The sequence below is a fragment of the Pyrgilauda ruficollis genome, unplaced genomic scaffold, assembly GCF_017590135.1.
Source record: "Pyrgilauda ruficollis isolate IOZ18807 unplaced genomic scaffold, ASM1759013v1 scaffold250, whole genome shotgun sequence".
NCBI classification, from domain to species: Eukaryota; Metazoa; Chordata; class Aves; order Passeriformes; family Passeridae; genus Pyrgilauda; species Pyrgilauda ruficollis.
The window spans coordinates 73,419-97,609 of NW_024523823.1; the positions used below are offsets into that span (position 1 = coordinate 73,419).

Sequence of the window (24,191 nt, forward strand, 5' to 3'; positions counted from 1 at the left end):
CAGGGACTGCCACTTCCTTAATTGTGGATTCTTTCGGTTAATTGGGAGTGTTTGGAAACGCCTTGCACCTCAGCAGGGTTCAGTCCTGCGGGGTGCCAAGGCCTTTGTTCAGCCTGGCTCTGAGAGCGCTCACGCTCGCTGATTTCGGGCACCGAGGGCTTGTGCCAATACCAAACTGCTTCCAATGATCCCGGCTCAAACAGTAACACCCAGGGAAGTGTTCCTTGAATCCTAATGCTGCCTTAAATAGCCACGGCTCAGGCTCCACAGTCAGGGAGGCAAAGACTGAAAACAGGGTTTTGGGGGAGGTTCTTCTGGGAACAGAGGAAAAGTCACGGTTAAAGGTGATTTTCCCTCTCTCCCCCTTATTTTCCCTTCTGTCCTGTAGTAGCAGGGGTTTGCTTTAACTGTGGTCATCTTCAGCAAGCTTTTAATAAATGGAGAGGAAACTGGAAGAGTTTGGAAAAGTATGGGATCAGCAAACACTCCAGAGGGACTTGTAGTGGCAACATGATTAATAAGGGACAGTCCTGGTAATTCCATCAAAGCAGAGCTATTGCAAAAGCATATGGAGCATCCTGGCTTTGGGCAGGAGCAGCATTCAGACAAACCATCCAGGGAGATTTATGTGCCTCCTTGCTGGGAGGGTTTCTTCTCCCCCTACAAGTGTGAGGGGAAAAGCTCTGTAGATTTAACTGTAGGATTAAACTCCAGGAAAATAAAAGAAATTAGTAAATCAGGTGGGTTATGGCTCCCAAGTATTTTTATGCTGGTTGTTTGTTTGAGAACAGGCTCCAATTGTGCACATCTTCCCTCCATGCTTGCCTTTGTCAGAAGCCTGAAAGAACACACTTATTTCAAGCTGCTATCTGCTTCCACGGAGGGACAGTTTTATAGGATACAGACAGTGCCTGCTGGGATTTTTATGGCCTATAGTTTTCTCAGCAAATGGTTTTGAGCACAAGCTGGCTGGGCTGGAGTGACCTTCTCTTGTTCATTAACTGTCTGTTGAAAAATCTGCGTGTGGTGGTAGCCAGAGAGCCCTGACTGGGGTTATTTTAGGTGGTGCAGGGAGGTCTGGGCCTTTCCTTCCCTCCTCATTATCAAGCAGCAGAGGCTGCTCAGGGCCTGGTTTATTTACCTAATAAACTGCCTCTTTATCGTCTAGGAAATGCTGACATTTTTCAGCCAAGAAATCCTAGTAACAGGCAAACAGAGGTCTAGCAGTCAGGTCTGGGGGAACAACAAGATGAAGGTCAGCTAATATTGCTGTTATTCTCTTTCCTGGTGGCCATGACAGCAGGGGTGGTTTGTTTGAAGATCCCAGACTCGGAGTCATTGTTGGTCCTCCGAGCACGGGAGGCTGTGCCAACACTTGGGATATTAATGCATTCTCCAGATCAGTGAATGAGGAATTCCTCTGCACTCCTTTCTTTGCAAAAAAAGGGAAAAAAATCCCCTTCTCCCCCCGTCCCCCTTCTCCCCACACTTTGTTTGCCGTGGCTTTGTCCGGGGTGTTGCTGGGCATCCCTAATGAGGCTGGAAGGGATGGGATAATGGGATGGGGATGGGGAGCTGGCAGGAGCAGATCCCTCCCAAAGCCATGGCTGATCCATGGCATCCACGGAGCCTCCCGGGAGCAGGGCAGGGGCTGGAGGTCAGCTCAGGCCAGTTCCCTGTCCGTGCTGCTCCCAGCCCCAGAGCAGGGCCCTGGGCAAGGCCAGGGTTCCAGCAGGATTGCCCGGGACCCCAGGAGCTGCCCTGCCCTTCATCCCGTCCGTGCTGGGCGCTTGGGGGCTGCCTGCTGGCCTGAGCATTCCCTTTCTTCTGTCAGCCCAGGGACTGCCACTTCCTTAATTGTGGATTCTTTCGGTTAATTGGGAGTGTTTGGAAACGCCTTGCACCTCAGCAGGGTTCAGTCCTGCGGGGTGCCAAGGCCTTTGTTCAGCCTGGCTCTGAGAGCGCTCACGCTCGCTGATTTCGGGCACCGAGGGCTTGTGCCAATACCAAACTGCTTCCAATGATCCCGGCTCAAACAGTAACACCCAGGGAAGTGTTCCTTGAATCCTAACGCTGCCTTAAATAGCCACGGCTCAGGCTCCACAGTCAGGGAGGCAAAGACTGAAAACAGGGTTTTGGGGGAGGTTCTTCTGGGAACAGAGGAAAAGTCACGGTTAAAGGTGATTTTCCCTCTCTCCCCCTTATTTTCCCTTCTGTCCTGTAGTAGCAGGGGTTTGCTTTAACTGTGGTCATCTTCAGCAAGCTTTTAATAAATGGAGAGGAAACTGGAAGAGTTTGGAAAAGTATGGGATCAGCAAACACTCCAGAGGGACTTGTAGTGGCAACATGATTAATAAGGGACAGTCCTGGTAATTCCATCAAAGCAGAGCTATTGCAAAAGCATATGGAGCATCCTGGCTTTGGGCAGGAGCAGCATTCAGACAAACCATCCAGGGAGATTTATGTGCCTCCTTGCTGGGAGGGTTTCTTCTCCCCCTACAAGTGTGAGGGGAAAAGCTCTGTAGATTTAACTGTAGGATTAAACTCCAGGAAAATAAAAGAAATTAGTAAATCAGGTGGGTTATGGCTCCCAAGTATTTTTATGCTGGTTGTTTGTTTGAGAACAGGCTCCAATCCTTACACTGATTTTTTTTTTGGGATGGGATAATGGGAAGGGATAATGGGATGGGATGGGGCTGGCTCTGGGCCCTGCTGAGGGGACACAGCCCCAGCTGTGGCAGCTCCCCCAGGCAGGGACACCCGAGCAGAGGAAGCAAAGGCTCACTGGGGCACACAGGGCTCCCAGGAGGAGATGTGTCTGTAGGTGGGCACTCAGGTATTTTTATGGGATGTGACTGAGGGATATTTTTATGGGATTTGCAGCAGACAGGTTCCAGTCTGCTTCCTGCTTGGGTTGGCACAGGCACACAGAGCCCTGAGCTGAGCCTGGCTTTGGCTGGGCTCTGCTCAGGGCCTGCCTGTGCTGTGGTCTCCCCTGAGACCCCCAGATGGGGGGACCCCATCTCCTTTTCACACCTTCATTCAGCATTGGGCAACGAAAAAACTGTCCCCAGTCCCTCCCCAGCCCTCCCTGGAGCCTTCTCCAGGCTGAGTAACCTCACCTCTCAGCTGCAGCACTCAGCCTTGTGCTCTCCTCTTAGAGCTGTCCCACCTGCAGCTCCCAGGCAGAGCAGCCCCTCTGCCAGGCTGAGACCATCCCTGGTGGAGGAGTTTCTTTTGCAGGACCCAGACTGCACTTCAGGAGTCCTGAGCTGTCTGACTTCTTGCATAAGAAGTTCTTTCTTTGAGGAGTATTTTTAAAGACATCTCTGGTAAAAATACCACAGGTGGGAGGGAGATCTCCCAGCACACTCACCTTCTCCAGTGTGATGGGGTCACACCCTTTGCTTTATATAGACCCACAAAGGGGGGTTTGTAATGCTTTAGATAATGGGGGCTGCTGAGTAATGCTGTACAGAGTCCTGTGAAACTCGGAGTCCTTTGTTTCCTGAGGTGTCACAAAGCCCTGTCTGGAACAGCCTCTCCCAGAACCTGGCGCTCCTCACCGTGCCATGAGTTGGCAAAAAGTCAGGATTGCTGCCAGTCCTGCCACACTGCAGGCAGGGCATGCCCACCCTTGGTCCCTGCAGGCAGGATCTTTTTTCTCTGTCCCCACACATATCTGGGAATAACCTTAAGGAGCTGAAAAGGGAAATGTTCTCCAAAAGGAAAACGTGATGCAAAATACACAACCCTAGAGTGGTTTGGGTTGGAAGGACCTTAAAGGAGGGACATGCAGTGCCACTCCTGCATGGCAGGGCCACATCCCACTGTGCCACAGCCCTGTCCAGCCTGGCCCTGGGCACTGCCAGGGCTGGGGCATCAACAGAGGGGGCTCCAACCCTCCTCAGGCTCTGCAGGGCTCCCCTGGGTCTGCTGAGCAGAAATCCCCACGGGGATGGGGGTGCAGAGCTGTGACACGGTGACATGGTGACACAGCGGTGACAAGGTGACATGGCAGTGACATGGTGACATGGTGACACGGTGGCACAGCAGTGACAGGGTGACATGGCAGTGACACAGTGACACAGCAGTGACACAGCAGTGACATGGCAGTGATAGCAGTGACACACCAGTGACACAGTGACACAGTGACACAGCAGTGACATGACACGGCAGTGACATAGCAGTGACATGGTGACACGGTGACACGGTGACATGGTGACACGGTGACACAGTGACAACAGCAATGACATGGTGACATGGCAGTGACACAGCAATGACACAGTGACACAGCGGTGACACAGTGACATGGCAGTGACACGGCAGTGAGAGCACTGACACAGCAGTGACATGGTTACAGCAGTGACACAGCAGTGACATGGTGACAGCAATGACACAGCAGTGACACAGCAGTGACACAGTGACATGGCAGTGACACGGCAGTGAGAGCACTGACACAGCAGTGACATGGTTACAGCAGTGACACAGCAGTGACATGGTGACACGGCAGTGACACAGTGACATGGCAGTGACACAGAAGTGACACGGTGACATACACAGCAGTGGCACGGTGACAGCAGTGACACAGCAGTGGCACAGCAGTGACACAGTGACACAGCAGTGACACAGTGACATACACAGCAGTGACATGGTGACACTGCAGTGACACAGTGACGCAGCAGTGGCACAGCAGTGACACAGTGACATACACAGCAATGGCATAGCAGTGACACAGCAGTGGCAGAGTGACATACACAGCAGTGACACAGCAGTGGCACAGCAGTGACACAGTGACATACACAGCAGTGGCACAGTGACACAGTGGCACAGCAGTCCATGCCTGCTGCTGTCCCCCAGCTGTCCCCAGGGCAGGGCTTTGCTCGTTCCCTCGGTGCAGCCCCTGGGGCTCCTGGAGCTGCCGTGGGGAGGCAGGGGCAGGAGTGGAGGTGAGAGCTCAGCCCTCAGGTTCAGGAGGTACCGAGGTGAAACGGTACTGTGCTTTTCCCTCCTCCTTTCTCTTCTTTTTTTCTTTCTTTTTTTGACACGAAATGAGAGGGGACCTCTTGCACTGCACGTGCATAAATTGTACAGGTTTGGCTCTGCTCGAGGCTGGAATTAAAAAAGAAAAGAAAATCAAATAGTCATCCTGACACATGAGACAATGCAGTCGTCCAAAACCAAAATAGCTCTGTATAGTACTCTGCATATAGGAGTCAGAGATCTGTGTGTGGGCTTTAAAGATGCCTTGCCTTCTTTTTTTGGAGAAGAAACTTCTGTTAACATCTAAATGATGTCAAGAATTCAGCAAGGATTGAATTCCCTACTTCATCGGCACGAAATTTTCGCATTGCTACTGAACTCTGTTATTTTATCAGCCTCCTGCTCTTCAGACTCCATTTTCCAAAAACTTTGAAAGTGATTGTGCAAGTCAAACCTAATTTCTTATCACAATTCTTGTGTATATTGGCTCAGTTGTTTGCAAGGGATTGTTTCACCCACCCTGTTTCCCTTGGCATTTTGAGAAGGTTCTTGTAGTTGTTAGCAGCTGTAAATGGTATTAATGAGGAGTATTTGGTTGCTGGTTTCTGCAGCTTTCTCTGCTGATTAGGCTGCATTGCCAAAGGTTGAGCAAGTTTCTAAAAGCAGGATTGTTCTTTGAGTTGTGAAAACACAATTCTCAACAAAATAACAGCTGTATCTGTGTCAAGAATTCTCCAGGCAGGCTGCTGCACCCCTGCAGGCAGTACCACTTTGGGCAAATGGATTTAGGTGAAACTTCACTGATTTTAGCACCAGTACCACTTTGGGCAAATGGATTTAGGTGAAACTTCACTGATTTTAGCACCAGTACCACTTTGGGCAAATGGATTTAGGTGAAACTTCACTGATTTTAGCACCAGTACCACTTTGGGCAAACGGATTTAGGTGAAACTTCACTGATTTTAGCCTGCCTGGAGAATTCCTGCCACAGACACAGCTGCTGTTTGGCAGACCCTGCTGCTGGAGCCTGGTGGGGAAGGGCTCAGTGAGGTGGGATTCAGCAGGAGAGGGAAGCTGGTGCCCAGCAGAGCCTGCTGCTGACTGCATCCCTGGCACAGGGCGCTGCCATCCGTGGGGCAGCAGTGGTGGGGTTCCAGAGTCAGGTTCTCTCCCCTGGGACCGTGCAGGAGCTGCCAGGTCCCACCAGTGCTGGGCTGTGCTCAGGTGAAGGCTGCAGCTCGTGTTTCATCAGCACGAGGGGAGCAGCTGTGGGGAGGGAGAGATGCAAGGAGCAGTGCTGGGCACAGAGCTGTGGGCAGTGCTGGGCACACAGAGAGCTGTGGGCAGTGCCGGGCACACACAGAGCTGTGAGCAATGCTGGGCACAGAGCTGTGGGCAGTGCTGGGCACAGAGCTGTGAGCAGCAGGTTGGGTCGGGCTCCCAGCACACAGAGCTGTGAGCAGCAGGTTGGGTCGGGCTCCCAGCACAGTCAGCTGTGAGCAGCAGGTTAGGGCAGGCTCCCAGCAGTCCCATCCCAGTGGCACAGCAGTGACCATGGTGGGGGAATGGCTCGGAGCTGCTCGTCCACCAAACCTCCCCTTTCTGGGACCTCACCCGCTCAGGGTGGGCTCAGGGGCTCAGGGTTCCATCCCTGCTGCCTCCTGCAGACACCAGGCTCTGCTGGAGGAGGCTGAGCAGGGCTGGCTGCTCTTGTCACAGTTCTTGGTCGTGGTTGCTCAGAGCTGCTCTGGCCCAGCCAGGACATCCATCCTGGCTCAGGCAGCAGCCTCCTTGCTGTGTACCTGGAATTATCTCTGAGCTGCTCTCCAAGGCCTGGAGCAGATGGAGAGAGACATCATGAGCAGAGGGGAGAACAGTTTGGGCTTCCAGTCCGTATGGACTGGAGAAACAAAAGGAGTTTTGGGTGTGTGGAAGCAGTTCAGGCGTGCAGTGTCATTAATCTTCATCTGTGGCTTTTAAAATCAGCAGCAGCCAGAGTCTCCCAGACCTGAAAGCCCTGTTTGTTCAGATGGAGTGGATGTGCAGGGAGTTTTTTCTGAACTTCACCCCACCAAGGTAGGTTTGTGTCAAGTGGATTGAGTGAAGCAGCACTGCAGTGTGGCTCTGACCATTGCAGCAGCCCTGGTTTACAGGGTCAGCCCACTGGTTTCACCTTTAAAGCTGTCACACATTTAATTCTTCACTGCTTTGTGCCCATTCTTAATTTCTAAAAAGAAAAAAAAAAAAGTCCATGCTGGTTTTGAGCTGGAGTTGCTCACACTTAAGTCTGTGTAAAGATGATTTATGGTGCTAGGAGGGCTCCACTGCAAACGCAAGCTCTATTATGAAGTGGATTGAACGGCCCATGCTGAAATGTTTATTGCTGTCTTCAAAATAGAATACATCAGGGTTGATGGGGCCTGTCCAGGAAAGAGAGAGACTGCAGTGCAGTGGGGCTGGTGGGGTATTTTTAGGATTTCAATAAAAGACGAGGCTTTTAAAGGAAATCACTTATTGCCATTTTGCAATCAAGAATGCAGGAGTGTTCCAGGGACTGCAAGAAATATGCTTCAAGAATGTGGGAGCCATAAGGAACTAATCATTAAATATTCTCCCGTTTCCACCCCCGGCCCTGTGCTGAGGAAGCCATTTAGGAGCTTTGCAATTTGTATGGAAATCTCAGCCCTCCTGACCACTCAGCCAGGCGTCCCGGGCACTGGGGAGCCAGCAGCCCGTTTCCAAAAGTTCCTACAATTCCTGGGTGAGCAGGGCACTTTGGAAAATGGGAGCCACATGGAGCAGCCTTCAGGAACACTTAATCCAACCTTCGGTGACTGACATGAACACAATCTGATTTTTTTTGTGCTCTAGGTTTTTCTTGGTCAGTGCCTTGCTGGGGGAGTTGTCCTTGCAGGTTCAGATGGATCAGCAGAACTGGGAGGCTGCTGCTGCTGCTCTGCTCGTTTGACTGAGCTGTGATTGTTTTTATTTCTTGTTTATTTTTTTCATGGGATGCTTGAAACCCTTTGGAAGCATTTTGGTGCTGTAGTACATCCCTGTAAGCAGGGAGGGAGCGATCCCAGCACTTGCCAGAGTGAAAAACAAAGGCAGAGGCGAAAAATAATCCTTTCCCAAGTGATTTAAGAGCCTGGTGGGACAATGTAGTGATGCATCTAAGCAGAGCTGGTGGTTGCCTCCTCCTTCTCCCCACGTTCCCACCTTTTTCCCTGTCTGGCCCTGGTGTCCTGGGGAGGCAGTTCAGGCAGCTACAATGGCAGAAAAGTGACCCCACCAAAAACAAAGCCAGGGTGTGGGGCTGGTGGCAGATGGACGTGGGCAGATGTCCCTTCTGTGCCAGGCCAGCAGAGCTGGCCTTTCATTTGATTATTTTTCTTTGCCCATTTGTTTTTACTGGGGAAAGTGGTGCAGGGACAGCAGTTCCCTGCTGAGATCATCTGTCACAGCTTCTGCCTGTCCCCAGCCTGCTGCAGGTAGCAGAGCTGGGCTCTGACCCTTCCTTTCAGGAAAACCCTTTGGAGTTTGCCAGCTGGGCTGGGCTTCTGCATCCCCTGCTGGAGCTGGGGCTGCCCAGGGGAGCTGGGCTGGAGAAGGTCCATGGAGACACGGATTTGGGGGAGCCCCAGCCTCAGGACACTGAGCTCTGGGATTGAATCCCCTGGGATTTCACGTGGATTTCTGCTGAGTCTCCCAGGCTGGGAGTGCAGTGAGAGGTCTCTTCAGTGATCTGTGGCTCGTGCTGCCCAAGGTCCCCCCTGGCTGGATTTTCCACCAGAAACCCGTGGCTTTCCTGAGGTGTTTTGTGGCTGCCAGGGAACTTTCCCTGGCTGTCCTGCACTCCCTGTCCCAGCTGCTGTCCCCACCACACTCCTGAAGGTCCCTGGCACAGTTCATGGCAAACCCTGCTGTTCCTCCTTGCTTATGGCATGGGTATCCCTATAGATATATAGGGTATCTATATCTATAGGGTATCTGTATCTATCTATAGGGTATCCCTATAGATATATAGGGTATCTATATCTATATCTATAGGGTATCTGCATCTATTTATAGGGTATCCCTATAGATAGATATCCCTATCTTCTGGAGGAGGAGGGGCTGTCCCAGTTAACCCTGTGCTTTCTCACCCTTGCTGCTGGTTTTTCCAGAGCAAAAGGGTTCAGGTGACACCTTTGGCTTGGCTGGGCTCTCTCCTGAGCTGAGTGACCCTCGTGTGAAATGAGGGATTTTTAGAGCCTTGTGCTCTTCCTTGAGCTGTTTTGTTCCCTTTCTCCTGGGAAGCCTTTGTGCACGTTGAGGTCTGTGTCCCAGGTCCCATTCCAGGCTGCAGCTCTGCTGCTCAGAAATGCTGAGTACTCCTCAGCTGCTGCTGCTCCTTGCTGGCCCTGATGTAAGGGAAAGGATGCCCGAGAGTCTGGAGGAAGGACAGCTGGAAACTCTGTGTGTGTGCTTGTTTAATTAAAAAAAAAAGGGGAAGAAAACCAAGCCACATGCAAAGAAATCCAGTAACCACATCTGCCAGTGACCTTTGGGGCTGGAAAGAGTCTGGTGATGGTGTGGGGCCAAGCAAGGAAAGTTGTGAAGTCACTCCAGGAGAACAAAAGGAAAATCCACGAGGATGTTTCCAGTTTGGGGCTGGGTGATCTGCACAGCTCTGCCCCAGCCCACCCCTCAGAAGAGGCAAGGATGGGCTGGGGTTGCCAGTTTTGGGTTGATTTGGGGGTTTTTTTTGGGATGGGGAAGCTGCTGCCTCTCACACCTGCTGCTGATGGGATGGTGAGTCCAGGAAATGATTTTATTTCCCAGTGTTTTTGCAGAAGGCGTTCGGGTGCGGATTGCTTTAAAGCTCTCTGTTCAGTCACTGTGTCTCAGAGGTACATGAACCATTTCTCCACCATTGTCCTCTCCCAGCTACCTGCTGCTATTTAAAGGAGATACAAATTTAGCACCAAGTGTTCCCTTTCCCACAGACTCCTCTGAAAGTTAAAACTTGTGACAGTTTAGTTCTTGCTTTGACTTCAGCTCCGAACAAATGTCTTGCCTGTCTCTGAGCTTCACTTCTGGTGGCTCAGGAGGTAAAATAATTTAAATTTCCTCATTTCCATGGGGAACCTTCCTGACTTCTGGTTCCCAGGAGTGGTTGAACAGACACACAGACAGATGGGGCACTCACAGCCCTGGAGCTGAGCCTTCCAAGGGCAGGAGGTGCCCTTGCCATGGAGAGCTGAGCACCAGGGCTGTTGGAACCTGAGCAGGAGCTGCAGGCTGTGAGCTCGGGGTGAGGCTGGGCCTGGGCCACTCCTGGAAGGGATTTGGGATTTGGGGTGCTTGGAAGCAGCTCAGGGCATTACCTGCCATGTGTCTGTAACCTGAAAAAGAGATTAACAGAGAAGCAAACAGAAGTGCAGCAATAATGGATTAAGAGAAACACTTATCTCACTGCACGTGGGGTTTGGGACCCGAACTTTGGGGTTGTTTGATTGCTGAAGTCACTGAAGTTTGATTGCTGAAGTCACTGAAGTTTGGGTGTAAACACTGAAGTTTGGGTGTAAACTCTCTCCACGCTGCTCCTGGGGCTGACCTGACCTTTGTTTTCTGGTAGGGATGGTTCCCACCCCGCTGGCTTTTAGCCCCTCTCTGTGCCCACAGAGCCTTCTGCCAGTGTCCTGAGGGATCTCCACGCCCTGGGCAGAGCTTGTGTTAGCACCAAACTCCTCTGCACCCCTCAGGGAATCCTATCTGCAACCTGACGTGACCAAACCCCGCAAAAATGCAATTTCTAGCGTGTGAAATCATGTTGACTGAGGAGTTAAGTGCACAAACAAAGTCTGCACCTTTCCCTCGGATAAATGGTTTTTTTGGGTCAGTCTGGCATGAGCAGCTCCAAATGTGCAATAACTCATAGACCCAGAGCTTTTTCATCTTACACAGGAACGACCTGGGCTTTTCTTTCTCCCAAATAAGGAATTAATAATGCAATAGTTGTTGTTTCCAAGGAGCTCAGCTTTTTTGAGAAGTGCCTTTTCCCCCTCCTCTAGACCCAACACATGAACATTTGGAGCCTTTAATAACCGCTGGCGGAGCCTGGTCTTGATTTCTCTGAGAACTGCCAATGATTTTGGTGTCAGGGCTGCGAGGTACAATTGTAGTGTTGAATTTCTCCAGGCAGAGCACTTGAAAAGGAAGGTCAAAAGCAATAAGGGCCGGGTTCCTCGGGGCGGGCGGGTGAGGAGCGTTTCCCCGGCCCTCTCGCCCAAGAAAACGTTTGGCTGTCACAAAACTAATAAAGAAAAACCTCCAGAGAGGTGGGTTCAGAGCTGCAGGTGTAGGAATTGGGGCTGTAGTTACACACAAGCCAGCTTAATAGCGTGGGATTTCTGCTCAAGTGCTTCTTAATGCAGCACAAATTGAATAGCCAGCGCGGGGAGAGCGTTGCAGGGAAAGGGTTTTTATGGCTTTTGGGGGAGAAAGTGCTTGGCTCTTTTTTAGGGAACGTAAAAGGACAGCAAGATGGATTTCTTGGGGTGCTTGCCATGTGAAAGTAGTGCTTTAGGTATGTGCAGAGGGTTCGGAGCCAGCCTCCGAGCTGGTTCTCTGCTGCCTCCAAAAGCAGGGCTTTGAAGGGATTTGGGCAGGGTTTCTGCCATATATCTGGCAACACGGGCTTAAAATTAACTCACTGAAACAGCAGATAAAATTTGGGTTCTTTAAAGCTGTGATATTAAATAGAGGTCCTGGAGGAAAGCAACCAGGCCTCTTGCTGAAGGTCCCATCCTTGCCCTGCCTCTCTGCTGCCCTATAAAACAACAATTATGTGTTTAAAGTTACTGCTCCGTGTCCCTTGTAAAAGAAAACTTATTCATAAACTTCTGGATAGACAGTTCTGTGGGAATATAACTTCCCTGGCCTGAACCAAGCTGCCTTTCCCAGATAATCTAATGCTACACAGCCTCTTTAAAGTGCGAGCATGCTATTTATTATTATTTTATCATCTATAAAAGACACCAGTGTTGCAGCTGGGAGTGACACTACACTCCAATCAACAGGGAAAACCCCAAGGACAGCTGCTGTTCCCAGAAATATTCACTGCCAGGTGCTGGGGGGTGCAGGCTTGTGCAGGGCTGCCTTCCCTGCACCTCCTCCCTGCAGGCTCAGAGCCAGGGCACTGCCATGGGCACACCCCACTTCTGGGCTGGGGTTTGCCAGATGCAAGCTGGACATTGCTGAAATGGACTTGGATGCAACCTTGCAGCTTCTGGAGTCAGGGCAGAGCTGGCCCCACACACGTGCACGTGCCTTGGGCTTTCCTTACTGGGCTGGAATCAGCATTCAGCTCAGCACCCACCGCCACTGGCTGGGTTTGCTCTCTGAGTGTCCCATCCCGAGCCCACAGAGCCATCCAGCACCCAGGGCAGCAGGGTCAACCTCAGCTGCATGGAATTTAACCTTTCCTTTCCATCTGGCACCTGAAGATGGGATCTTTATTTGGAGGAGGTTTGGTGAGGTGTGGAGCACTGAGCCCGCTGCGCCAGGGGCTGGGGGCGTGGGCAGTGCCACCGTGTGAGTGCCAGCGTCCAGGAATGCCGGGCACGTCCCCAGCCTGCCCTGGAACATGCCCTGGAGCAAGCTGGGAATGTGCTCCCTGCCTTCTGCCCTGCTCCTGGAGCGGGATCACCAGTGGAATCAGCAGTGGGGTCAGCAATGGGATCAGCAATGAGGGATCAGCAGTGGGGTCAGAGCTGGATCAGCAATTTGGGATCAGCAGCGGGGTCAGCAGTGATATCAGCAGTGGGATCAGCAGTGGGGTCAGCAGTGGGATCAGAGATGGATCAGCAATTTGGGATCAGCAGCGGGGTCAGCAGTGAGATCAGCAGTGGGATCAGCAGTGGGGTCAGCAGTGGGATCAAAGCTGGATCAGCAGTGGGGTCAGCAGATCAGCAGTGAGGGATCAGCAGTGGGATCAGAGCTGGATCAGCAATTTGGGATCAGCAGCGGGGTCAGCAGTGAGATCAGCAGTGGGATCAGCAGTGGGGTCAGCAGTGGGATCAGAGATGGATCAGCAATTTGGGATCAGCAGCGGGGTCAGCAGTGAGATCAGCAGTGGGATCAGCAGTGGGGTCAGCAGTGGGATCAAAGCTGGATCAGCAGTGGGGTCAGCAGTGGATCAGAGCTGGATCAGCAGTGGGATCAGCAGCTGGATCAGCAGCTAGAGCACTGCCCCAAGCCTTTAGCACAGGGAGCTTCAGGAGCATGGCATTTACTGCAGCCTGCATTAATTGTTTGCTCTGTAATTGCACAGAGGTTTCTGCCTCCCACCTTTCCCTGGGATGCAGTGGGGATTTGTATTCCTGGCACTGTTTCCTTTAGCACAAGAATCTTTCCTTTGTTCTCTTCCGACTCCTGTTGACTTTAGGAATGGCTTTGATTCCTGAACGTCTCTTTGAGGGTTTCTTGTCAAGGGGAATATTTATATTTCATAGCATTTGAGCAAAGAAAGGCAAAGCAGGCAGGGACCTCAGAATGCAGAATTCCTGTCAGATCCTCTCCACACTTTTGTGGGGAAAGCATGTGAAGCAGCCAGTTTCAAACCTTCAGATCCTCCTAAGCTGCTGTTGTGTGGCTCAGGGGCAGTGTGTGCAGCATCTGCTCTGTGGTGGGAGATGCTCAGAGATGTGTGTGTGCTGGGGCACTCCTGTGCTCCTGGCTTGCTGTCCCTGGGCTCAGCAGCTCTGCTGCTCCCACCTCAGCTGGGACAAGGACAGCACTTGACTTTTCTGGCTGCAGGTTTGAGTGCCACTCCTTTTCCAGGGGTGGAAGGAGGTTTATGTCACTTTGCTGTCCCCTCTCTCAGTGCCCTGAGTGTGCCCTGCAGTTCCCTCACTCAGCACTGCCCATTAGCAATCCTTAATTAGCCCCCACCTTCCCCTCTTCGTGCTGGGGAATAATTTGGGGTTTATGTGCAGTTTTTCTTGGGACTTGTCAAAGAATAATTACAGCCCATTAAGTCCCCTCTGTATCATTAGTAATTCACACCTATGGAGTATTTTCCAAGCAGCTGATCTCAGTTGTCTCTTAATTGCTGGAGTCCATAAACTCTGTTACACTGAAACTGTGTGAAGGATTTGCACCCTCTAAAACTTCTCCCTCCAGTGCAAAACATAACAGAGAATGGGAATGTGGCAGCTTTATCAGATCTTACTTCTTCCCTATTTAGGCAAATTATTTGCTTCTTGCTCTGTTGAAAACTCCAAAATATATTTTAAGGTGTAAAAAATAGGAGACTAAAAGGGTGAGGAAGTTGTGGCTGTTCAGCCTGGAGAGGAGAAGCTCCAGGGAGAGCTCAGAGCCCCTGGCAGGGCCTGGAGGGGCTCCAGGAGAGCTGGAGAGGAACTGGGGACAAGGGATGTGGGACAGGACACAGGGAATGGCTCCCAGTGCCAGAGGGAGGGCTGGATGGGATCACAGATGGTTTCAGCTGAGCATAAGAGAAAAAAATACTGTTGGTGGCAACTCTTATTTCCCTGGAAAAAAAATCCTGGCCCCCTGGCAGAGGAACAGTTTCTGCACAGAAAACATGACACTATTTACAAAAAGCAGTGTCTAATATCCTTTTCCAGCTTGGAAGGAGGAGTTTACTTCAATACATCCTTTTTTAATTGCCATGAGCTGGACTTGTAAATGCTGTAAGTGGCTGAGTAATAGTCCTCAGTGAGCAGAGAGAGGAAGGGACAGGTTTTCCACTCCTGGAACCCTCTGCCTTCCCTCAGCTCGGGCAGGGAGACTGCACACAGCAGAAACTGAACACAAATAAAAGCCTCTTAATTAAAAGATCGTTTAAGCCCAGGGGATGCCCGTGGGTGTGATGGCAGTGCCCAGCACAGCGATCCAGCTGGGTGAGGAGTTTGTTTGTTGGGGGTGGTTTGGGAGGTGGATCCCGGGTGTTCTCACTAAAACATTTCTTCCTTTCCTCTAAAAAAGGGGAGAGAAAGGGGAGAGTTCCTGCTGAGAAATGGGGAGTTAGGGAGAAGGGAGGGATCCCATTTTGTACAATCTCATTTGTCACTGGCCTCTGCAGGGATCAGTGGGTTTGGGGCAGGATGGGGCACACGGGCAGAGCTGGGGCAGGGCACTGTGGGATTCTCTCCAGGGCTGGATGATCCCTGTTTCCCCAGGTCAGGTCCGTGCCTGAAAGCCCAGCCCTGCACAGAGTTCTGTCTGAAAGCAGGAGAGCTTTGTGTTGGAAACAATTTCCTGCTGCAGTTTGGATTTCCTCCTCAGTAATCCTTTGCCCCAGTGGGATGGTACAGAGGGATTCTAGCAAAGCTCAGCTGGCCTGGCTGTGAATTAAACACATCCCTTGATGTTTCTGTGGCAGATGTTCAGGTAGGAAGACACCCCACAGGCACTGCTGGAAAATTCTGATTTGTGGGGTCAGGAAGAGAAGGAACCTCTCTGCCAGCGTGGGGTTTGGGTCCAGGTCTCTGCTCAGGTACCAGTGCAGGCTGTCGGGGTGAGCAGGGGGAGGAGGAGGAGCAATTTAATCACAGAAACCCATTTGTAAGTGATGGAGGCAGCAGCCTAAGCCTTGTTGTGTTCCTGCAGGGATGCTGGTGGTGATCGTGCTGCTGCTCATCGCCATCGCCGTGGTCGCGCTCTGGCCCACGGGTTAACCCCGACCCCAGTCCTGCCAGAGCAGCTGCTGCAGGGCAGCCCAGGGCTCGGGGAGGCTCCTCCGAGGGCAGGGAACGAGCTGCAGCCATCGCTGGGAATGAACTGCAGAGCTGGGAGTGAACTGAACTGCATCCATCCTGGGAATGAACTGCATCCATCGCTGGGAATAAACTCCACTGCTGGGAATAAACTCACTGCTGGGAATAAACTCCAGATCTCAGAATGAACTGCATCCATCATTGGGAATAAACTCCACTGCTGGGAATGAACTCCAGAGCTCAGAATGAACTGTATCCATCGCTGGGAATGAGCTCCACTGCTGGGAATGAACTCCAGAGCTCGGAATGAACTGCATCCATCGCTGGGAATGAGCTCCACTGCTGGGAATGAACTGCACCCGTTGTTGGGAATAAGCTCCACTGCTGGGAATGAGCTCCATCCATTGTTGGGAATAAGCTCCACTGCTGGGAATGACCTCCTTCCATCACTGGGAATAAGCTCCACTGCTGGCAGTGAACTCCACTGAGGCAGCATCCACCAGACACCCGCTCTCCTTGGCTGAGGAGCTCGGTGGGGTCTGGAGGATTTCAGTGGGAAAAAGGATTTCATCCCACTGACAGCATTTCATCCCACTCTTCCCACCTTCCTCTGGCACTCAGCAGCTGCAGCTGTGGGATGGACCCACCTCTCCTGCACTGGGGGCATGCTGGTGCTGCTGCCCTGCCCAGCTCGCTGAGCTCAGACATCCCAGGGGCTCCCAGCACCGAAATCCAGGAGTGGTTTGGAGAGCAGCAGCGTTCCCTGCTTTGGGATCCCTCCTTGAGAGGGAAAATTCTCTGTTCGAGGAATATCTTGGGGAGTGGTTGAATCTGGATTCTCCAGGATGGGAAGTGACAGCCCAGTTACTGCAGGACCCCCGTGGGCTGCACAGAACCAACGGTGGCTGGGTCAGTGCTCAACCCTTGGGGAGGCACTGCTGGGTTATTGATCTCCAGGGATAGTTATTGGTGGGTTATTGATCTCCAGGGATGGAGGTCTGCTGGGTTATTGATCTCCAGGGATAGTTATTGGTGGGTTATGGATCTCCAGGGATAGTTACTGGTGGGTTATTGATCTCCAGGGATAGTTATTGGTGGGTTATGGATCTCCAGGGATAGTTATTGGTGGGTTATGGATCTCCAGGGATAGTTATTGGTGGGTTATGGATCTCCAGGGATAGTTATCGGTGGGTTATGGATCTCCAGGGATAGTTATTGGTGGGTTATTGATCTCCAGGGATAGTTATTGGTGGGTTATTGATCTCCAGGGATAGTTATTGGTGGGTTATTGATCTCCAGGGATGGGAATTGAACAGCAGCAGGACTCAGCCCAGCCTGAGAGAGTGGGGAGCTTTGCCCTCGTGTGCTCCCCAGGGGCTCTGCCAGCCTGGCCTCGGGAGATGCACCACAATTAACGTCCTCACTGAGCTCTGGCTCTTCCTTTGACAGCTTCTCACACCCTTCTGCAGCTGAGAGGATTTCCTATTTCAAAACTAATGAAAAAGAAGTATTAAATGTTTGCTTCTGGCCAAGAGAATAATTATTTTGTTACACATGTCAGTTTGATTTCAGGATTAATAGAGCAGCAATAAATACTGATTAAAGCTGATCCATTTATATACAGTTTCTCTGCCTGGGGTTTTATTGTATCTTGTGTTGTCTGTGAATGATTTATCCAGCGCGCTGCCATATCCTAAGAGCTGGTCTGGAGAATCAATAATCAATTTCTGTCAGACTTTGTGTGCATTGTGTCACATCTGTCAGACTTGCAGGGGCTGCCCCCACCTGCCCTGGTGCTGTCTCCTTTCACAGCTCTGGCACTCGTTTCCCTCTGCCCACCCAGCACATCCAGCACTGCTCTGGGAGGTGGGAGCCAGGCTGTCCTGGTGCTGTCCCCTCTGGACTGGCACAAATCCATTCTTCTCTTGTTTCCCCAGGCTGGCACTAGGGCACTGCCCCTTTTTTAAGGGTTTGGAGGCTGCAGATTGCCTCCAGTCATCTCCCTGCAGGCTGCAGCTGCAGGCTGCAGCTCGGACCCCGTCGCTCCAGGCTCTGAGAGCTGTGGAGAAGATGAAGAAGATGAGTTGTGCAGGAGGCAGAGGCAGGGAGCTCCTGAGTACCCCGTGGGACACAGGGAGTACAGAATCCCAGCGTGGTTTGGGGGGGAAGGACTTGAAATCCCATCCATGGGCAGGGACCTTCCCTGGCCCAGCTTGCTCCAAGCCCCCTCCAGTCCAACCTTGAACATGCCCAGGGATCCACAGCTTCTCTTCTTCACCTGCTGTGGGTGGTGCTGTGTCCTGCAGCTGTGGGAGATGTCCCCTGGATCCAGAGAGCATTTCCCTGTCTCTGTGCTCCCAGGGAGGGCACAGGAGAGAGGAGCTTGGTGGAGAGAAAGGCCCAGAGATCCAGCTGTGCCCCCTCCAGCTTCAGCCAGGGCTCTGTGCCCATCCTCAGCGCTCAGAGCTGGAGGAGAGGCTGCAGGCTGGAGTTCCTCTGGAGTCATCTGTGTGCTCTGCTGGAGAAAATCCTCAAAGCCTTTCCAAGGGCAGCCCAGGCTGTGCCTGGTCAGCTTTCTTGGAGAGATGCTTCACCTTGGGGCTGTCAGAGAGGGGAGGGGCAAGAAGGGGTGGTTTAATGTGCTCTGGTTTTCAAGAGGGCACGGCAGGGGGATCCTGAGTTATTGTTGATGTCAGATTAGCAATGGAGCTTTAGGCAGGGCTGCTCCAGCTGGGAACAAGGAAAGGTTTTGGAGAGGAGTTCCAAATCCGTGCATTCCTGCAGCTCTGTGGACACTGGGAATGCTCCTGGAGCTGTTCCTCAGCAGCAGCCTCCAAACCTGGAGCAGGATTTCACTGCCAGCTCTGGAGCAGCCCCGTGGATCTTCAGTGGCAGCCAGAGAGCAACGTGGGCTTTGTCCAGAGGAGACCACGGGCCTGGGCTCCTAATTAAAACTGCCACTTCTAGAGGGAATTACAGCTTTGTTTGAATTCCCAGGACACACAGGATGGACGTGTAACTCATCCTGGTCAGCGTTCCGCAGCCCTTTGTTCTGACCCAGGCTTTCAAAGGCTTTTCTGACCCACTGGATCCTCCAACACATTCTTCCTGTGAGTGCCTGGGAAGGGTGGAAACAGCAGGACTTGCTCGCTGTGCTGGCCAACAAAGGGGATCTCAGCCTTGCCCTTTAGGTAGCATTTAATGTGTGGTGTTGGTGAGGAATTTTATTAAAAAGCAGCGGATTTGGCAGCGCTCTGCTGTGTGCAGGGAAGCTTTTCTGTCTCCCTGCCCCACTACAGAAAAAGAAAGGTTAAAATACGAGAGATGCCAGGGTTTGGCTCCAAGCAGCAGTGGTGGAGGAGCCAACCTGGAGTGGCTTCTCCAAGCAAAAAATCTTCCTGGAATGTGCCCAGAGACATCCCAGTCTTCACCTTCCCTGCCACCTCCTCCATCTCTGTCCTGGAGGACGTGCTCAGGAGTTCAGCTGCTTCCAGCCATGGTTTCATCAAAAATCCCAGTGCTGGGGGCAAGTCTGGTGTGTGCCCCAGTGCCCTGGGAAAAATCCCCACCTCATCCTGGAATGCTGCTGGGCATTTCCCATTCCCTGATCCCTGGGGTGGGCTCGGTGTGTGGATGGCTCCTCTCCCACACTGCCTGCTGGGACCAGGCTGGCAAAACCACTCCAGGTCCAGCCCTCCGTGGGAAAAGCCTCATCCCCCTCTTTCCAGAGCCCCGTGTCACCTTTGGACAAGTGGCCACCTGCAATCTGGGAAGCCCATTTGCCCCTCGGAGCAGAGGGCTGGCACTTGTGACCCATTTGTCTCTGCAATAAACATCTGACATTTCCGGCCCCGGGATGTTTTTGGATTCATAAATCCCCAGCACTGCTGAAGGCTCGGGTCAGCTGGGCTGACCCCCAGCGCTTGGCAGCACCTTTTGCCTGGATTTTTGTCCCTGGAAGCATTTTGCTGCCTCAGTTCCCCCCCTCCAGCTCTCTGGGCTGAGGGTGCCACCAGCCCTTGCCTTCCACCGGCGCTGGCGCTGCTGATCCTGCTGGGGCTGCCGGAGCCTGAGCTCCAGCATGGGCAGGAAGGGCCAGCACGGCCCAGCAGCCCCTGGCTGGGGCAGAAACGGCTCCAGAGTGGGCTGGCAGCTGTCCTGATCCAGACTTTGGCCGTCCCCACCTGTCCCCCAGCTCCGGGAGGGTTTTGGCTCTGTCCCACTGCAGGGCACAGCTGAGCCCGCAGGGACCTCCCTGCCACCCACCCACGGTGACCCCGCTGTCCCCAGGGCCAGTGGCCGCTGCCTGGGGGTGCTGGGCAGGGACAGGGCTGGCACTGCCAGTCACAAATAGCTGTGCCACCTCAGGCCTGCCAAGGGGCCACTGACAGACCCAGGGGGTGGAGGGGACACCGTCATTTCCTTGCCCAGGTCCTTGTCCCACAGGTTCACTGAGCAGTGGGCTGGGAAAAAGCAGAAATTCCTGGAGATTTTTACAGTTTACAAGAGTTTATTCAACCGGTTTCTGACTTTAGTTCTACCGAGGGGGTGCTGAACAGTTACAAGCTCCTTCGGGTCAATTACAGCCAATCTAACGAACAAACAAACAAAAGGGGGAAAAAAAAGGAAAAAAAAAAAAAGAAACAACTTGGAAAAACAATAAGAAAATCCACAACTTTTTCACGTGTCATTAAATATATTCATATATAATAACCATAATATATTAGTATGCATTGTAAAGAAACATCGCCCAAAGCAGTCTGCCATGGTCATAACTAAACAACATTTACAGTTCAAGATATTAACAGAAATAATAAAAAAAAAATCAACAAAATAAAACAACCCCAAAAGGAACACAGGTTTGTGAGGGGGCGAGGCGGGGCGGGAGGGGCACGGACACGACGGACGAACAGAAACGAGACCAAGCGACTTCTGTCGGGTGCTACGGTCAGTGATGATTGTTTTGGCATTTCAGCTGCTCTCCAAAGCCTCCCTGAAGGCACCACAGCCCCTTCCCGGCCACCCCGCTGTCCTGGGGGTGCCCCTGCTGTCCCCAGGGCGATGGTGGCCATGGCTGGGTCCCTGCTGGCCAGAAGGGGGTCGGTGCCCCAGGGCTGTGTTGAGGGGACATCCTGTCCCTCTGGGGGACAGCAGAGGTGTCCTCCTGGAGATGTCCTAGAGCAGGGGTGCTGCAGGGAAGGGCTGCCCCTCTGGAGCCCCAAAGGGGCTGCTGTGCCCTCGCAGCAGAGCTGCTCCAGGGTCAGGGCTGCTGGGAGCCCAGGGGGCACTGGCACCGTGGATGGAGTCAGGGCTTGGGCTGCCTGGGAAGCACAAAACTCCAGCAGGATGGAGGGACAGGTCTGGGCCAGGATCCTGCCTGCTGTGCCAGCTCATTTCCTCCTGAGCCCCCGGCTGTGGCAGTGCCTGGAGGGGTCTGGCTGTAGGATCAGGGGTGGGGGTCTTCTGCAGCCTCCAGGAGCAGTGGGAGCAGGGAAGGGGCTGGAGGGTGTCCCTGGGGGGTTTGGGGTGTCCAGGTGTGCTGTGGGCAGCTCCCGAGTCCCCAGGTGCCCTGGCCTTTCCTCCTGCTCTCCACGTGGAGAGCTGGCTTTGGGCTGGATTCTGTTACCTTTAGGCACCATTTGAGGGCTGGGGACATCCCGGCTGCCTGGGGATGTGCTGTCCCCACCCTGGCAGCAGCTGATGGTGGCTGCAGGAGAGCATCCAAGCCCTGGTTTAGGGCTTTAAGCCTCCATTTAGACACTTGAGGTCAGATTTTACCCCTCAGAACCTGGTGGCTTCACTTCCCTTGGCTGCAAAACCCTCAGCTCTCCTTGAGCTCTGAGATAAGGAAAACCAAATCCAGTTTGGGAAAGGGGAGAACACACAGACTTGGTGGGAAGAGTTGCTTGATGTCCAGGGTGGGATTTTTCTCCCAATATCCCGATGAATTTTGGGGGCCTTGTGGTGGCAGGGGAGGCTCAGCAGAGCTGGGTCCCTCCGGGTGGTGTCTCCAGCAGCCCTGGGAGCCTCCTCTGTGCACCTATTTACATGGCTGCCCTGCTTTATGGTGGTTTATGTCATTATATAAATATTGTCAATTGCTATAAAACAAGGCAAAACCACTGGAAAATGTCATAAAAGAGATGTTTCCAAGTTTCCTAAAAGGAAAAATAGCAGGGAGGTTTTGCTTTTCATAGCGACTAATGTTTGCTTCTCCTCCAGGTAGCATCCTGCCCTCCCTGCCTTCCTGCCCAGGAATTCCCGCTCTCCCTGGAGGAGGTGGGATTGGAAATCCCCATTCCCCGGGGGCTGCTGTGGCAGGGGAGCAGCCTGGCATGGGGAGAACAGCCTGGCATGGGGGTCACAGCTCCAGAGCCAGTCCTGCCCACAGGATGCTCCAGTCTGAGGTGAGGCAGCCTCCGCTGTGCTCAGTGCATTAATGACTGGAAATTGGGAATTGTAAATTGGCTGGTTGCCCCCCCAGCAGAGGGAGGAGAGCTCCAGGTGGGTCACACCTTGCTCCTGGCTGAGACCCCTTCCCTGTGTGGGCTGTGCCCCGGCCAGGCCTCAGAGCTCTGCCCTGGCCCATGGGGACAGTCCCTGGCACCCTCTGCTCCCACTTTGTCTCCAAGACTTTCACAGGGATGTCAGGGGCTGCAGCTCCAGAGGGAGCAAGGGCAGAGCTGCTGGGGGTTTGGGAGAGCTGCCTGAAACTGGGAGTGGAACCAGTGACCAGCCAGGACCCTGGTGTCACCTGCAGGGGTTTTCTACCCTCTGAGGGTTCCTGGTGTGCTGACAGCAGCAGAGGGGAAGAGCCCGTGGAGGAGGTTCAGGGGTGGCCACAGTGGAGATTCAGGGACTGAGACTGGCAGGATCTTCCGGGGCACTTTGTGGGAACTGGATGCCAACTTATTTTTTGTCAGGTCTGGGTGTTTCCTTGGGGATCCTGGTTACTGACTCCTTGTAAATGGGTGGCTGGAGGGGGACAGGGCACCCTGTGGGCTCACACTCCTTCAGTGTGGTGGGGGCAGCATCCTCAGGGCCAGGGGCTGGGAGCCATTCCCAGAGTGATGCACAGCAGGAAGTCACCCACCAACATTGTCCCCTCGTGGCTGTGCCTCAAGTGGCCCCAGAGCATCCTCACAGCTGGAGACCTCGGCCGCCCCAGGCAGCACCAGGGGGTGGCCACGGCTGTTGGATACCAAAGCCCTCCAAGACCCCGTCCGCCGATCCTCAGGTCTGTCCTCAGCAAAAGTCTCGGTTTAGTTTCCTCTACAAGAACTGTCTCAGTCAGCCTAAGTTGCAAACACATGTTTTGGGGATGGGGAGTTAATTTCCAGTGGTGCTGTTGATTAGTTTCTTACGGGGTGGATGTGCCCATGCCGTGCTTTGGAGGCAGCAGATGTTGGCAGCTGGAAGGCAGTTTGGTGTCTCTGAGTTCTTCAGCAACGGGGCAGGAGGGAGCTGGGGGCCCCAGGTGCTGCATGCCTGCACCCCACTCGTGGGTTCTGTCCATATGGATTGGGTTTTGTTGAGTTTTCTTGGATTCTGTTGGGTCCTGTTGGATCTTGTTGGGTTCTGTTGGGTTCTGTTGGTTTTTGTTGAGTCCTGTTGGGTCCTCTTGGGTGTTGTTGGGTCCTGTTGGGTGTTGTTGGGTTCTGTTGGTTTTTGTTGAGTTCTGTTGGGTCCGGTTGGGTCCTGTTAGGTTCTGTTGGGTTTTGTTGGGTTCTGTTGGGTCCTGTTGGGTCCGGTTGGGTTTTGTCTTCCCTGGAAGAGGAGGTGCAAGCCCAGCACCCCCCAGCTGTGGTCGCTGCCACCCTGTCCCTCCAGCCCGCCCTGGCAGCCGGTCCCTGCCCGCCCCAGCTCTACACAAAGCAGCATGCACAGTCAGTCTCTCCCTCTCCTCCTCCTTTAGGCTTTCTTACACTTCCCCTTCTTCTCCCGCTGCTGGAACTTCCGCAGCCGCCGGGCCCACGTGTCCCGCCACTGGATCACCAGGCTGCTTTTGTCCGCAATGATGCCGCTCTGGTCGGGCGAGTCCTCGTTGTTGCCCAGCAGCAGATACTTCTTCATGGGCTTGATTTTGGGGCACTTGCAGGCTATGTCCTTGGAGTGGATCCACAGGGTCTGGTCCCCGCGCCGGATGCGGTTGCTGCCCTGTTTGTAGACGGAGATGATGTTCACCGTGAACTTCCACCAGTCCGCGTTCTTTTCTGCTTTCAGGATGTGGATCTGGACAGCTGGAAAGGAAAAACACACAGGCAAGAGAGGAGAAGGTGTTACTGTGTGGGCTGGTGAGGAGAAAATGAGCTTCAAGCCTTACCTAATGGGCTGTGTGAGGAGGAGGGGTCTTGCAGCAGCCAGGGGTTGTGGATGCCCCAAAAGCTGTCCCCAGGCCACCCCCCAAGAACAGGAGCAGCCAGTGCTGCATCTGAGGTTCAGCAGAGCTTCCAAGAGCACCACAGGCTTGGGAGATGCTCT

The 24,191-nt window shown here is 53.1% G+C and overlaps 2 protein-coding genes across 2 annotated transcripts in view; one reads left to right on the forward strand and one right to left on the reverse strand.

Moving 5' to 3' along the window:
- The window catches only part of STX8 (syntaxin 8), an 83,632-nt gene extending 66,313 nt beyond the window's left edge, over positions 1-17,319 (forward strand). Inside the window, exon 8 of the mRNA XM_041470942.1 lies at positions 15,604-17,319. Within this exon, the coding sequence (XP_041326876.1) occupies positions 15,604-15,671 (68 nt within the window). The 3' untranslated portion in view covers positions 15,672-17,319. The remainder of the gene's footprint in view (positions 1-15,603) is intronic.
- A 6,072-nt stretch (positions 17,320-23,391) lies between these two features.
- NTN1 (netrin 1) overlaps positions 23,392-24,191 on the reverse strand; it is an 86,529-nt gene continuing 85,729 nt past the window's right edge. Inside the window, exon 6 of the mRNA XM_041470952.1 lies at positions 23,392-23,950. Within this exon, the coding sequence (XP_041326886.1) occupies positions 23,622-23,950 (329 nt within the window). The 3' untranslated portion in view covers positions 23,392-23,621. The remainder of the gene's footprint in view (positions 23,951-24,191) is intronic.